Below are 16,422 nucleotides of genomic sequence, written 5' to 3'. Positions count from 1 at the left end.
CCATCGTGAACTACAACAGATATGTCATGTAAAAGGATGCTCAAAAAATTCAGGAAATAGAGGATGTTGGCCAACCGGATATTTTCTGTCTCCTAGCCCCTCATTAGCAAGTCAAGTTTTACTGAAAATGTTATATGGCCTTACTAATATGGAAAACACTAATACAACCAACCAACATTGTTTAGTGCATTAATATAGTCTATTCTTCATCTTCTAAATCTATAAGACTTCAAAATCTGGCCTAAGAATAGCAAAGTCCTCAAGATAAGGTTAGGGGATCAGAAGCAAACTTTCCATCTTTAATGGGAAGCACTTGAAATTCAATATAAAATAACAACTGTCAAGTTCAAAGCTACATCAATTTCTTGTTGGGATTGATTCAGACTTTTGATTTTTCAAGTGGCTTGCCATTTCCAAGCGTGCAATTAGTTAACTGCTCTAATTCCTCTTCCAAATGCCACAATACATGCTCCTGACCGTAGCTGACACTAGAAAACAGCTTCCTGCTGCCTTAAGAATTGCTAGTTTGGTGTTTGTGCTGACCAGAGGATTTCTGCCTATTTGAACTCACCCTGGCTGATTCCAAGGAGGACTATTTGGTGCATCCGCAGAATGAAAACATATTGCGCCTTTGTAACCATGCATTCGTCATAGGCAAAATAAATATGCCCTGTCTCTACTTGCTGCGTGCCAAGATGGAGAATACGATCGAGTTCATTTAGTACCATTCACCTACTGTTAGAAAGCATATGCACCTGTGGGGGCTTTCAATACACAAGCCTAAAATTTAGTACAGCAAGATGGGTAGGATCAAAGTCCATCTGATGTATCAGGTCTGTTCAGTAATTCTCTAATGTCCTAAGAGACTACAAGAAGCAGAAAAGTAGTCTGTCTGGCTTTTTTTTTCTTTTTAGCAGCCTTAGATTCTGATTTTCAGTAGCACTACCTCTGTGCAACAGACCCAGTGCTGCTGCTTTTGTTTTGTCATGTCTGACTCCTGGTGACCCCATTTGTCCAGAAGACATACTGGAGTAGTTTGCCATGTCCTTGTCTAGCTTATGTTACAGATGAGGAAACTGAGGCAAACAGGGTAAAGTGAATTGCCCAGAGTCATAAAGCTACTAAATGTCTGAGGTCAGATTTGAACTTGGGAAAATGAATCTTCCTGATTCTAGGCCTGATGCTTCATGCAAAAAAGGGGACCCCCTCCCCATACTGCCATTATTGAGAAATCTCATTTGTTTGTCTCTTGACAAAATCTTTGAGGTTTCTTTATTCCTTCATTAACCAACACAGCCCAGATGCAATCCCTGAAACCACCGTTTAAATAAAACTACCACCCCCAAGGAGTCTGTATTTTAAAAAATGATAGTCCTAAAAGAAAAAAAGAAAAAGCAAACAAAGTTATTCAGAAGTCAAGATTTTAAAACAAGTTTGGAAAAAGTAGGTTCAAATCTACATTTGTGAAAACATTATAAAAGTAATCATTAAAAGAAGCTCCAAAAATAAAATGCTGAATGATCCCTGCCCTTACCATCATCACCATCCATCTTAAAAACAAACAAGCATAAAATAACATTTAACTTATAAGCTCATATAAACTCATTAAGCTCATAAAAATGAGGTCTTAAAAGTGGATCACAACAGGTGGCATTTTGGGTCTCCAGCTCTGGCTTTGAAGCATAGCCTGGTGTTCCTTTAGCATTGTATTCCAAGTACTACTTCTTGTGTTCCAAAAAATATCCATCAATCTGCCAACCTAACAGTGATTGATACTGATCAGCCAAAAAAGAAGAACTACCAAGGACATGCATTGGATAGAAATGTAATGTGTGTAACAGCCCTAAAATGCCGGTAAAATACAAAAGCAAAATCTTTCTCACAAAATAAAGAGGAAACAAATGCTGTAATAGACCACCACATATGAAGACAAGAACCTCCTCCCACTGGCCATACTCACACTTAGGAGTTCTCCATGGCTAGGAATACAATATACAGGTATATCAATTTCATGAACTTTTCATGTTCCCAGTCTTTGTTCTCTTTTTGCTCAACCACAAATATCTGCAAGAATTTCTAAGAGATCTGCAAGGTGTTTATGGAATCACAGCCTGCTATCTTCTAGAATACACAGGAAGTAGACATTCTTGAGTTATCCTTAAAAATTCATATACTTATCACTGGATCTTCCATGCCAGTTCTACTCAAATACATCTTTCTATTCCAGAAAAAGAGCTAAACTCTTAATGAGAGAGTCATCAGAGACATTTCTTTTACCTCCTAAATACTGAAGATCATACAGCAATTACCATTTAAAAGCACCTTCCCCAGACTTCATTCCACACTACTACTCCTCTTCAAAATGGATTCATTTTGGAAAACACAAGTTATCAGAAGTCACAACCCTAGTCGCCACTTCCAAATAACACTAGTGCAACACTGGATCAATCTATCAGGGAAAGAAGTCTGAGTATCCACATCTTATGCGTATAGGTAAGCAGATGCTATAAAAAATGAAATTATTTCCATAAAAGACCAAGTCAATGAAAGATTTAAGAAACCATTATAATTTATTTTGAAACATGAAGACCCTTTAAGTTCCTGTCTGGAAAGAAAAGGAGGTAGGATGGTCAAAGGACAGGAGGTAAGGATAATAGATGAGAAGCCCAAGTGTTGTATAGGATCCATAATATATTTTAAAAGATCCAAAAGAAAGTCTCAAGAGAATTGGGTAATTTTCTATATTTGTATCAGAATTGCATAGAGTAAGAAGGAATGGACAGGTGGTGATCTAAATGAACTTTCACAGTACTCATACAGAAGAGATAAGGTGAACATATGGAAGAAGACTCACTTGTATGTGATCCAGAGACACAGTTCTACACAAGAATCATGTGTAGGAAGGGAAGGAAATTGAGTTGATGGCTTATAACGAAAATAAAAAGTTGAACAAACTCAGTATTCCAGGCATTGAGAGAATAAAAATTGCCTCTTAAAAAAAGCAAACAATAATCAGATTGATAAAAAATAAAGTTAATTATAAAAAAAGATTCTTTTCATTCATGCTAATATTAGCATTGTCTTTTTTCAGATCACTTGTGATCTCTACCATCAGATCTGCAATTTTATGACATTACACTTGAAGAAAGGTTAAAAAACATTTTGTGATTGAGTAAAAATGTATGCAAGGTTAGCAATCAGTTTTGCTCAGACCTAGGAAGTTTTAGAGGTCTGAAGACTAGGAGTCATTTCCAAGGAACACAAAAAATCCACTTTGGTGAAACAGACATGAAGTGTGAAGGAGTCAATTAATGTATGGAACAACAAACAATGACCAGAAAACGAATTTTCTGAAGAAGTCACTATCAACCCAAAGCGATTTTTCTTTAAACCATTCAGACAGTCATAAATTTAGGGTTGAGAAGGATCTTTCTGAGCACCTAGTCCTTAAGTATAAAGGATAGAAAACTGAGGTCCAAAGAGGCTGTTACGCGACTAAAGTCACAAAGGTAACAAACAATATAAGTAAGATTTGAACCCGTATCCTCTAAGTTCCAAAACTGGTGTCTTTCACACTACACCAAGATGAAGAGCCAAAATTAGGACAGGATAACAGGATCTTTCCTAAGGGTATCAAATTTGAGGACCCTGACAGCAGGGTAAAAACAAAAGAAGTTAGTAAGTACTTAGTAAGAATTATTGGTTGTCAAGTCAACCAACATGTATTAAGTACTTAGTATGCACTGAACATGGTGCTAAGCACTAGGGATATAAATAAAAAACAAACAAATAAACAGAAAGAAAGAGTCCCTATTCTCAAGGACCTCCTGGTCCAAAGGAGACAACATTCAAACAACTATGCACAAGCAAGGTATGTACAAGATAAATTGGGGAAAATCTCAAAGAGAACACACTAATATTACAGATGACTGGGAAAAGTTTCTCATAGAAGGTAGGACTTTAGACTGCTAGACAATAGGCTGAGGTAAACTCATACCCCATAGCAGCAATGAGCAATATACTGGGAATTCAGGAATCCTCCAAAATACCAACCTTTCCTTCAATTGAGGGTGCAACTGTCCTTGGTACAAAGTTTGCATAATTTAGTACAAGAATCCAAAATACTAACATATTCTCAATCCAGAAAGCTCAAAGTCATCTTATCCTGGAAGAAAAAAACAGAACACACAACCTACTACTTCAGATTAAGCAAATGGGAGAACATACTACATGTATACAAAGAAGGCCTAACCAAGGAAAGACTAGAAAGAATCATTTATTGTGAGAATAGATCTCAGTGACAGCAGTAGGTTCATCATTGTTTTATGTAGGCAAGGCTAGCTTTTTTTTAAGGAGGACAAGAGACTATCCTCAGGATTTGGTTGGCCTGGGATATTAGAACATGAAATATTGGTTTGGTTTCCTTTCTCCTGGAAGTATTAAAGGCTTAGCCTATGGCAAGTTGGTACTCAGGAAGCGTTAGCAAAACTCCTACAACCAGATGAACACCATTCTGATCTGTCACTGCAGAATGCCATGGCAAACATGGAGGCAGAAGAGAGTAGGGTCCTGTTAAACATTAGGAATTTGTCTTTCTTAGCCTTTGTTGCTGGTAATTTTTATTGGATTTTATGGTTAATTACATTCTAATCTTAAGATTGAATCATTGGGCTGGTCTATGCTAGGCCTAATGTAGAAAAGAGATTAGTCTAATGTCCTAATTTTACAGTCAAGGAAACCAAGATAAGGGGAGTTTAAATGGACACAGCTCAAGATTCTAGCTGTTCTTGACCCTCAGTCAAAAGATATTCATTAGCCTCACTTGCTAGCAGTATTATCAGGTATCCAATAGGGTCCTGAAAGTAAAATCATAGTCATAGAAGCCTCATTTTAGAGTCTAATTTCACCTTGTTATATTTCAAGAAAGCTATATTCAGCACATTTCTTTCAAAGACACAATGAATAGAATTCAGGAGGAGGTAGTCTTTCTAACAGTCTCCTTTAAACAATGTTTTGTGTTCTACTCCCTAACTTACTTCTGCAAATTATTCCCTGAAGTTCAGAAACAAGAGCATCACTCTAGGCATCTTCTATCACACATATTCAAGATTACTTATGCTAGGTTCCAATTCTCTTTTGCAAGATGAGAAGTAAAATCACTACATTACACATTGTAAATACCTTTTGTATACTTTTCCCACCAGTAACAATCCTAAGCAGCCAAGATATTGTTGAAATGATAGTTTGCCACAAGCCACATCAAAAACGATCCAACAAATGTTATATTGTTAGACTCCCAGTGACAATATACCTGGACCTTTCAGCAAGCTAGGACCAGATCCCATTCTTTACCTCAAAACAGCAAGAAATATAGGAGAAAAAGAAGAAAAAAAAATCCAAAAAGGGAAAAGGAAAGAAATACAAAGGAAAGGGAGAAAATTCACATAAAAATAAGTGAAGACATGAGCAAACAAAAAAGTGGAAAAGCCCCCAAAATTAACAACTATAATAGAGTGAAAGAAAGTAAAAGAAAATTCTCAAGCTAAAAAAGCAAACTGCTATGGTAAAAAAAAATAAATAAATAAAATCCCCAAAAGAGAATTAGTAAGTGCTAGAGTCTCCAGAGTTAAAAATAAAAGAACTACAGGAAATATTTGAATGTAAATTACACTAGCTATCAATTAGGGTGAATGCTAAATCCCATAAAGTGGTGGTGTTATTCAAACTTACATTGCAAATTTCCATTGAACTGGAATCAATTATCATATTCTACACAATTATAACTTCAAACAGTACTAATTTAAATATATATGACTACCTCATAGGCTTTATTATTTGGAATAATCAAGACCTAGTTGTAAAGATGAGAGTCAACTGCTAAGAAGAGATATATTTTAAAAAAATGAAATAAAGCATTGGGCTCTGAAAATGAAAATGGTAGAGAACACAAACATGTAATGAATAAAGATGGGGCAAAATCATAAGACAGCAACACTAGAGGAACTGGAATAAGATCTATGCAAATGTAAGAAACTGAACGTAAAGTCAGAGCTATGAAGTGCTGGCCTAACAGGAGAAGGAAGGTTCCTTTTAAAATGATAAAATAAAGAGTCCAAATACCATAATACCAGCAAATTTCACAAGAAAATTACCCAGAAATACTGGGAACAGAGGGGAAGTGTAGACCAAACAAAATAATTCATAGTCTGGAATCTGAGGAGAAACCCAAAATTACCTCACCCAGAAATGTAGTCACCAAGTTCCAGAACTCTCAGGGATAGAATCTTGAAAGCATCCAAGAAAAAGCAAATTCACATATCAAAAAGCACTAATTTAAATAACATAGTGTTATTCATCACTAAAGAAAAGGAAAAAAGCTATAGTGTATTTTACTGAAAAGTGAGAATTCTCCTTGCACTCCCAAAACAACATCACCAATAAAGCCAAGCATGCTATACTTCATGACAAAAGATGAATCTTCAACAGGATCAAAACTTTCTTGAAATGAGACTTGGACAGGACCTCTAGCATGCAAACCCAAGAAAGGAACAAGGGGAGATTATACAAGGTAGGTCCAAAGAGCATGAAATGAAGAGTTAATGTTTACATGTGTTAAGAACTTTTGTACCATATTGAAGTCCAATGTTGAGAGAGGGTTATTGAGGAAAAAAAGAATATAAGTTTGAGGAGTCATCATTTATAGGAATAAAACAGAAGTAAAATAAGGGAAGAATTAGGAAGGGAAAGACAGAAAATGAATTTATATAGATGAAAGTGGATTGAAAGGAGGAAAAGGTACCCCACATCTCTTAATCTGGACTGGGCAAGGGAAAAATAAACAGTATTACGTAAGTGGAAGTAAAATCTAGAGATCTGTACATGAGATGGGCAAGGAAATGGAGGTGACTATAGTTTAGGTAGATACTAGACTTGGTTATTGTGAGCAAATTAAGCTACATGGCATCTTAATCTTATAATGATTTTATTAAATTATAGTAACAGGAGTAGATGGAAGAAAAATAAACTTAACAATTAGAACCTTAAATATTAATGAATTAAACTCACCTATAAAATGGAATGGAGTTGCAGAATGGATGCAAAAAATTGCTTCATAAAGGAAACATATACAAAATATAGAGAAACATACAAACTTAAAGCTGGAAGTGGAGTAAGATTTATTGTGCTTCACCAGAATCCAAAATATCAGGAATGTTTCAGGTAAGACAACAGTATAAAATACACACTCTCAAAAGAAACAAATAGGGAAATTATTTATATTTGAAAGCTCCATATAAAGCTCCAACAAAAAAATAATATTTATATGCACCAAATAGTACCACATGTAACTACTTAAAGGAAAAATTAATTGGACCTAAAATGTAAAACAATAGTTGTTGGAGGCTTAATTCTTCCTCTTTTGAACTTGACAGATTTAATAGAAAGATAAAAGAGAGAATACAGATTTGAATAGAATGTTGCAAAAAAAAAAAAAAAACCCAGACCTGAAAGACATGACAATTATTGAATGGAAATCTGAGATAATATAATTATTTTCAGGATCTCAGTGTGTTTACATAAATTATCAAGTTCTATGGCATTAAGAACTCAAGAATAAATACAGACAGGCAAAAATATTTTTAATATTGCAGGTCACACTATAACAAAAATTATAGTTCATATAGAAAAAGTGCAGGCCCTTGCTGGAACTTAATTGTGTGTGTGTTCATCCTTCATTGCCAAAGAAGACCATGCCATCGGAGAAATAATGACATGACTTGCACCTGACTTTGTTTTGAGTGAGGGAGGGCTGTGCAGGTCACCAGCCTCACTTCTCCTCCCGAACCATCTGAATCCAGTGACCAGATATTCATTAGGATGACTGCAGATGACCCAGGATGAGGCAATTGGGGTTAAGTGACTTGCCCAAGGTCACACAGCTAGTGAGTGTCAAGTGTCTGAGGTGAGATTTGAACTCAGATCCTCCTGACTCCTGCACTGGTGCCCTTGAGACTAAATAATGATGTCCTAAATCATCAGTGTAGCAAAGAATAAATTATTGAAACAATAAATTATATAAAAGAGATTAATGATAATGAAGCAATACAGTAAAATATATTGCTTATAGGAACAAAAAAAGAAGTAGTAAATTGAATCTACAATTGAAAAAGCTAACTGTCAAATTAATAAGTCTAAAATAAGCACAAAGTAAATGTGAAAATCAAAGAAGAAATGAAATAGGAAAGAAACAGACAAGTGAATTGATAAACAAAGAGCTGTGTTTTTTTTTAAAGACCAGAAAACAAACAAATCAATTGTTTAAAAAGTAAAGAAAAGAAGCACAATTTTTTAAGGTCAAAAATGAAATGGAGAGGAAAACAAAATTTTCACAGCTGATATAGCCAATTTTATACAAAAAAAATTCTTAACCCTAAAAGGAAATGAATGAGCATTTATAAAAATACAAAATAGCCAAATTAATAAGGAAGGGAAATGGAGAATCTAAGTAAGCTATCATAGAAAGAAATAACGTGTAAGATGGAGGGAAATATAGTCTTTCACAACATGACTATTATGGAAGTCTTTAGCAAAACTATACATACATAGCCTATATTAAATTGCTTGCCTTCTCAGTGGGGATGGGTGGGGAGGAAGGGAGAGAGAGAAGCTGGAACTCAAAATTTTAAGAACGAATGTTGAGAATTGTTTTTGCATGCAACTGGGAAATAAGAAATATAGGTAATGGGGTACAGAAATCTATCTTGCCCTACAAGAAAAGAGAGAAGATGGGGACAAGGGAAGGGAGGAGCATGATAGAAGGGAGGACAGATTGGGGGAAGCGGTACTCAGAATGCATGGTGTTTTGGGGCTGGTGAAGGGAGAGATGAGGAGAAAAATTGGAACTCAAAATCTTGTGGAAAAGAATGTTGAAAACTAAAAATAAATAAACTTTAAAAAAAAAAGAAATATTATGTAATCCATAAATAAAATCCCATTGGAAAATCTCCTGGAGCAAGCATATGTGTAAGTGCAATGGTAATTTAAATGAGAAGATCTTTCCCACTCATTAATAGTCCCATGTTACCTGCCTGGGTCACATGGAAGCCTGGGTCACATGAGTCTGAGTCACATGGAGCCTATGGTGGGAGGAGTCTTCTGAAAGGGTTGGAACAGGAAGAGGCAGAGCTGAGACGAAACTGGTCAGAGTCTAGTCAGAACTAGGAAGGTTGGAGGCAAACAGGCTGCTGGCTAGTGTGAGTGAAATAGCTTGTTTGTGATTTTGTTTAAGAGTGCCTGCTTGTGATTTGTTTAATGGAGCTGGTTTTGTGGGAAGCCTAGCACGGGGAAGGCTTAGGGATGGTGTTGTTCTCTGCATTGTTACCGTGTACAGATTTTTGTTACTATGTTGGATTTGGCTTTCTGGTGTCTCAATACATGTTTTGGTTCTGTCTTCCATGTGGAGAGTCTGTTGTACTTCGTAATTCAGAATTGATCTGGGATATTCATGGCTGATGGGAATGCTGCATTGGTGCCATAGTAAGTGAATTCTTTCAAATATTTAAATTTAAGTAAATCTTAATCTACATAAACTCTTCTCAAAAATAAATTTAAAATGCACACAACTATGTGATTATGATTCTGATACTCAAACCAAAGAAGGATAATGTGGAAAAAAGAAATATAGACAAATATCATTAATGAATATTGATGTAAAAACTTAAAATGCTGACAAAGAATCTACACATCAAAAAATTTTTCATCATACTCAATTTAGATATATGTCAGGAATTCAATAATGGTTTAAAGTTAAGAAAATGTTTGTTTATCACAAGTAATCATGTTAATTTGTTAGTAACAAAATAATAAAAATTAAAATATAACATGGATGCAAAAAGTCTTTGAGAAAATATACCATTTACATTTTTAAATACCAAAAAAAAACAGATTAGGAATGAAAAATTCTTTCCTTAAAACAAGTAAAGATGTGTGTGTGTGTGTGTGTGTGTGTGTGTGCGTGTGTGTGTGTGTACCTATAACCAAAGGATAAAAAATAGGGGAAAAAAATTCTGGGGAAAAAAATCTTTGCAGCAGATTTCTTCTCATAAAGGTCTCATTTCCAAGATACATATAACAAAATGTTTCAAAATTATGGGAATAAAGATGTGTTCCAATTCATAAATGGTCAAAGGATTTAAATAGGCAATTCTCAAGGGAAGAAATCAAAGTTATATATAGACATATGGATTTTAAAATGATCAAATTCACTAATAATTGGACACATACAAATTAAAACCACTCTGAGATTCCAATGTGGACTCATCAGATTGGCTAAGTTGATAACCCTCCTCCTCCCAAAAGAGAAAATTACAAATTTTGGAAGAGTTATAAGAAAACAGGCATGCTGATATCCTATTGGTGGAATAACTGATATAATTATTCTGGAAAGCAATTTGGAGCTATGCTCCCAAAGTTACTAAACTGTGCATATGCTTAAACCCAGAAATAATACTACTAGGCCTATACTCCAAGAAGATTTAGGAAACAGGAAAAGAACCCATCTGTATAAAAATATTTATAGTAGCTCTCTTGATAAAGCAAGAAGGAGATGCCTATTAATCAGGAAATGGCTGAATAAATTATGGTATGTGACTGCAATAAAATGTTGTTGTGCTATAAGAAATGAAGAAAGAGAAGGTTTCAGAGAAACCTTGGAAGACTTTTATGATGCAGAATGAATTAAGTAAAATCAGGAGGATAATTTACACGGTAATAACATTGTAAAGGCAAACAAATCTGAAAGACTTAAGAACTCTAATCAATGCAATGATCAGTCAGAATTCCAGAGGACCAACAATGAAGAATTATACCCATATCCTGGCAGAGAGGTATTATAACAGAATGTAGAACATACATTTTTGGACATGGCTCAAATGGGACATTGTTTTGCTGATTAGGCTTATTTGTTAAACAGGCATTGATTTCTTGGGAGGCAAAAGGACATGAGATTAGGAGAGGGGAAAATATATATAATGCTCAGTAATTGAAAAAAATTAATTTAAAAAAACAAAAGCTAACATCATTTTTGATGCAGAAACAATGACAGCCTTGACAATAAGATAGGTGGTAAAGACATCCACTGACTCAACTATTATTTGACATAGTAGTAAAAATGGACAAGAAAATAGTTTAATGAAATAGGCATTCACAAAGTGGTAACAAAATCATACCTATTTTTGCGTAATATATAAGGATTTACTTTGAAAATCCCAGAGAAGCAAGGAAAAGAAGTGATATAGACAACTAAGAGTGATACAAAACAAATTCACCCAAGTCATCAACATTTCTCTTTATTCCCAACAAAAGCCAGGAAGAAAGGACATAAAGAAGTACCATTTAAAATAACAACAAAATGAATTAAATTGTACTTGGGATTTAAACTACCAAGACATACATAGATATTTTATACATTAAAAAAAACTTTGTTGTTAGTCATATCTGACTCCTCGTGACCCCATTTGGGGTTTTCTTGGCAAAGATACTGGAGTGTTTGACATTTCCTTCTTATGTATGAGGAAAATGAGGCAAATGGGATTAAGTGATTTGCCCAGGGTCACACAGTAAGTGTCTGAGGCCAGATATAAACTCAGGACTATGAGTCTTCTTGACTCCAGGCTACTATATCCACTGTGTCACCTAGCACACTCCATAAATGCAACTATAAAGAAATCATTATTTTCAAGGCTAGGTCACAGCAATTTCAAAAAGTGATAGTATTCAAATTAATCTATAAATTTAACACAATACAAATCAACTGCCAAGGGAATACTTTAAATAAATAGAAGAAATAAGTAAATCATATGAGGAAAGGGACAAAAAGGTCATTAGAGTCTTAGGAAGTTAGAGGGTTAGGACTTTGGAATTTTGGAATTACCTGACCTCTAGTTCTATTACAAAGCAGTAATCACTGATCTAGATCAGTGAAAGAGATAGATAAACAATACTTAAGAAGAAACAAATACGGAAGTCTAATGTTCAAGAAATCCATGAATGAAATCTATTAAGGAAGAGATTATTTCACAAAAAACTGCTGGATAAGGTGGATAACAGTTTGGTAGAAAGTGGATTTAGAACCAACTTATACCATACACCACAAAGAACTAAAAGATTTTTTTTAAAATCATATCATTAAAACATTAAAAACAACTGGCAGTTTGATAATCCAGGACCCTCCTTTCCCCATACCCAACTGCATGATGAGATGGCAGAAAGAGAAATTAGAAACACCTGTTTCTAACAAGGGACACTATGGACTAAAATTTTCTATCCCATCCAACCCTCATTTCCTCACTGCCAAGTTTTCATCAGGCAAAGGATACCCCGTGCTAGCTAGATGTTGACCTCTAGATCTCTACCTATGCTGAAGAGCCCTACTTTACTCTGACTTTTAATCCAATTATCTTCTTGGTAGGAGACTGACCATCTGGCCTGACATTATACCTCACAACCCTCTTGGGGTTTTCCTTTCCCTACCTATGGCCTTTTCATCTTCTTGAACACACCCTCTTACTATTGTCTCCCCCAGGTAGAATGTGATTTCCTGCAGGTCATAACTGTTTCAATTTCTATTTGTATCTACACAGTTGCACAGTGATTGGTACATAATATAAACTTAATACTTTTCCATTTCATTTCATTAGAGAAAAATAGGTTATACCTCACACAACTATGAATAGAGGAAGAATTTATAACAGACACGGAGTAGCACAGAATTTTTTTAAGAGGCATACTAGTTTACATGAAATTTAAAAACTTTTGAACTCCCAAAGTATTGGAGGCAAAACTTTACATTAAAATCTGACATCAAAAATCTAGAGAGAATTGGCCCAAATTCACAAGAATAAGACCCATTCACCAGTAATCAAGTAATTACACAACCTAATTTTCCTAAAACAGAATTGGAACTATCAACCATGTGAAAAATATTCAAAACCACTTGAGAGAATCTTATCACTTGTGAGTTATTACATCCTCAAAAATGAAAAATTCAATGTGAAGAGTGGTTGTAGGAAAACAGGTATACCAATTCACTGTTGGTAGAACTCAATATATGTCCAACCTTTCTGGAAAAAAAAGATCTGCAAAAATATAGGAAAAGCTAGTGTTCATAATTTTGATCTAGAAATTCCATTACTAGAGCACCCAAAAGGGGTGATGGACCCTTTGACACAGCCTCTTTTTTGAAATCCAAATGAACAAAAATAGTTTCATTATTTGCAACAGCAAAAGTGAAACAAACTCTGTACCCAATGGGAAAAAGCTGAACAAACTATGGCATACGAATATAATGGAATATCATTCAACTGTAAGGAATAATACATATGAAAAATTCAGAGAAATGTAGAAAGACATATGAAGTGATGCAGCACAAAGAAAGCATAGGCCAAAGGAAACATATATAATGACTATAAACATATACATTAAAAAAACACCAAAAGACAACAAAACTCAAGATAAAGATAATGGACAAGGTTATTAATTACTGGTATATTAATTATTAGCAAATTACTAAAGTTAAAGCACACATTCATCTTTTCTGTTAACAAACATCAAAATACCAAATAGAAAGTAACATGTACTATCAACTTCGATCACTCTATTAGGTGCTTAATTGTTTGGGGGAAATGTACTGGAGAGACAGGAAAAGGAGAGGGAAGATATAAAGGAGTATTTCTTGTTAGCTGGGATGTCTGCCATGACAACCTGAAAAACAGAGAGAACATACCCTGTGGGGTAGTGAGAGGGAAAACGGGGAAGAGAAGGAATCCATACCAGATATCTTATTCTCAGCAATCTGGCAAACCTAAGCAAATCAAAGTCAATGGAAGCTATGTTGATAGGAATCACTAGATTTCCTGAGATAAATGACATTTTGCTAGGAAAACTAGAAGTAAATAACACCACCAATGTATGTACCAAGCTTCTTCTTACTTTCTACTCCCATTTATAACCGCTTCCCTTCCCTGATCCCTGTCCATAGCACTAAAAAAAAGCACATATCACAAGTTTGTTTATATATATACACATTTTAGAAAATAGCCTAAATATTGACTTTCCTATAGAACTTCTAGATTTATGAATATCCTTCTAACCACTAAAATCACTACTCAAACTGAAAATAATCTGCTCCCTCTATCTATATCCCACTCCTTATATCCATAGGCATTAGTGGGGTGTGACTGAGATTCAATCCACCAATCAGAACCTAGAAGAACCATCCTCCTCCCTGGTGGCACCTGGGAAGAGACGTTTGCTTACCACTGCGAGGTAAAGTCAACAAACTCTGCTGAGAACTTGTCTGCTGGTAATTGAGGTGATGGTTCCTCCACCACCTGTTTGAGTTGCTGAAATGGTGTCCCCCAGGAATCATAGGGGAACCGAAGGATTGCCAGTTCAATCTAACAGGAGAAAGAGGAAAACAAGAAAAGTGTTGCTTTAGGATGTGAAACCAGTTGTTTTTCACTTTGAGGAACTGGAGGAAATTCCAGTGCTAAAGAAAAAAATGGAGTTCCCCTCATTCTCCCCTTCCCCCATGCTCTTCAATGACATTCATCTGAGTCTATCAAATAATGGCTCCTATTCTGGGGAGCAAAGTTCCTGCAATTTTATAGTTTTTTTTTAATTAACGATATTAAACACCACACTCGAAGGCTTCATAATTTATAACACCTAGAGTTTCAAACAACTATTACGTAAAGGAATGCTTCACTTACTCAATTCTTTATAAATATATCTGCTGCCATCTGCTGGCTCCTTGCAGATTAAGCCAAGACCAAATAACATTTTTGCTAGAATTGTGGCATGTGCTGCCTGCGTAACAAAAATGAAATAACTTACAGAACCAACTAAACTGTGACTCTCAATATGTTTTTAAGAGTAGTCATACAGATTATCTGGGGCTCTGCAAATACACTGCAGCAATAGGATTACGGAATATTACAAATTCTACAGGAATTATAGATTCTCAGTATTGGATCTATTAATCATCTGCTCCATTCTCCTGTCTTTCAGACTGGAGTCATCACAGGAATTCATAGGCTCATATGAGACCTAAAGATCATCTAAGAGACAAAAACCATTTGCCCAAGTTGACCTGAGAAAGTTAGTAGCAGAATTGGAATCCAAATCCAGGTCTTCATATGTCTGGTCTAGCTCTTGTGCCTCAAGATTAATTATTGTCTTTAAAACATCCCGAGAAATAATATTTTTATCCAGGCTCAGTGACAATGGCTTCACTAGTATATCCTCTACCTAATTTAGCTTGTCTATCTCTGCCTTTCCTCAGAGTGCAGACTGTCAGAGGAAGAAAGAAATGAGTAAACCCTCTAGTCTAATCCCTCAATTTATGGATAAGGAGAATGGATCCAAGTTATATCTAATTAATGGAAGAACAGGAATTAGAATGTAATGTCTCTTTCTTTTGGTCCAGTATTCTCTCTACTACACAAACATAGTTTATATTCAATATTCAATTCACCTACTCCCTCTCCTCGTGCCCTCTGTATCAGTCCTCATGAATCCCAGGTTAAAAGTGAAGTAGGTATCTTATGCCCTCAAATGTCAGAGGAATTTGACCAAAATTCAACTGTATTGTTCTCTAATTCTAAAGCTAACTCAAACCACCAACATCAGTCTGAGTCCCTGAACCTTCAGGTAGATGAATAAAGTCATACAGTACCATTGTGATGCCCAGGCTCCAAATGTCAGATTTCACATTGTATCCCTTCTGGTTTAGCTCTGGGTTTATTCTTTCAGGCTGGAAAGAAAAAATAAAAGTGGCAGAGTCACTGCTGCCAGGAGACCCTTCATACAAATGCTCCACTGGACCAGACAGTTCACTAGTCTCTATAAGTATCAGTATCTCAATGTGGGAGCTTTTGACAGCTGTGTTCAAATGATTTCAGTGCTTTGGGAGAAATGCTTATGGATGTACTTATTCAATAAGTTCAGAAGATGTCTTATTACAGAGATCAACCTAGAGTTATCCATTCCTAACATGAACCCCAAAAGGATAATATCATTCAACAGGTTCCACTGAAGTTGTGACCAACTATTTTTCAAGATACTGTACAAATTCATCTTTAAGGGAAGCAAATAAGTTATTTGAACTTAAGAAAGACCTAAGAACACTGATTATAGAAATTAAACCTCACAATCAGGAAGTTCTCTCATGTCTAATCCTTTTTCTCCCTGTGTTGTCATTTAAATTCATTCCTTCCTGTCCAGCACCTAGCATAGGAAACAGTTCCAAAAACTCATCTTGGAAGACTGTCAAGGCCTTGCTATTCTAAGCTAGTATTTAAAAAACATCATTGTTCTGTTCCTTTAGTATAACACTAAACACTGGATAACTTTTTTTGATAATAT

At 35.2% G+C, this 16,422-nt stretch overlaps 1 protein-coding gene across 4 annotated transcripts in view; it reads right to left on the bottom strand.

Annotated features, from left to right (window-relative positions):
- MAP2K6 (mitogen-activated protein kinase kinase 6) overlaps window positions 1-16,422 on the bottom strand; it is a 171,314-nt gene that overhangs the window by 47,270 nt on the left and 107,622 nt on the right. For all 4 annotated transcript variants that reach the window (XR_011975048.1, XR_011975047.1, XM_072645538.1 and 1 more), the window contains 2 exons: window positions 15,734-15,811; window positions 14,314-14,453 (listed from right to left, as the gene is read on the bottom strand). Coding sequence is in view for 2 of the 4 variants with exons in the window: in XM_072645538.1 (XP_072501639.1) it covers window positions 14,314-14,453; window positions 15,734-15,811 (218 nt within the window). In the remaining 2 variants the exon portion in view is untranslated. The remainder of the gene's footprint in view (window positions 1-14,313; window positions 14,454-15,733; window positions 15,812-16,422) is intronic.

Source organism: Notamacropus eugenii, chromosome 2 (genome assembly GCF_028372415.1).
Source record: "Notamacropus eugenii isolate mMacEug1 chromosome 2, mMacEug1.pri_v2, whole genome shotgun sequence".
Classification (NCBI taxonomy): Eukaryota; Metazoa; Chordata; class Mammalia; order Diprotodontia; family Macropodidae; genus Notamacropus; species Notamacropus eugenii.
This window is presented reverse-complemented; position numbering and strand designations above follow the sequence as displayed.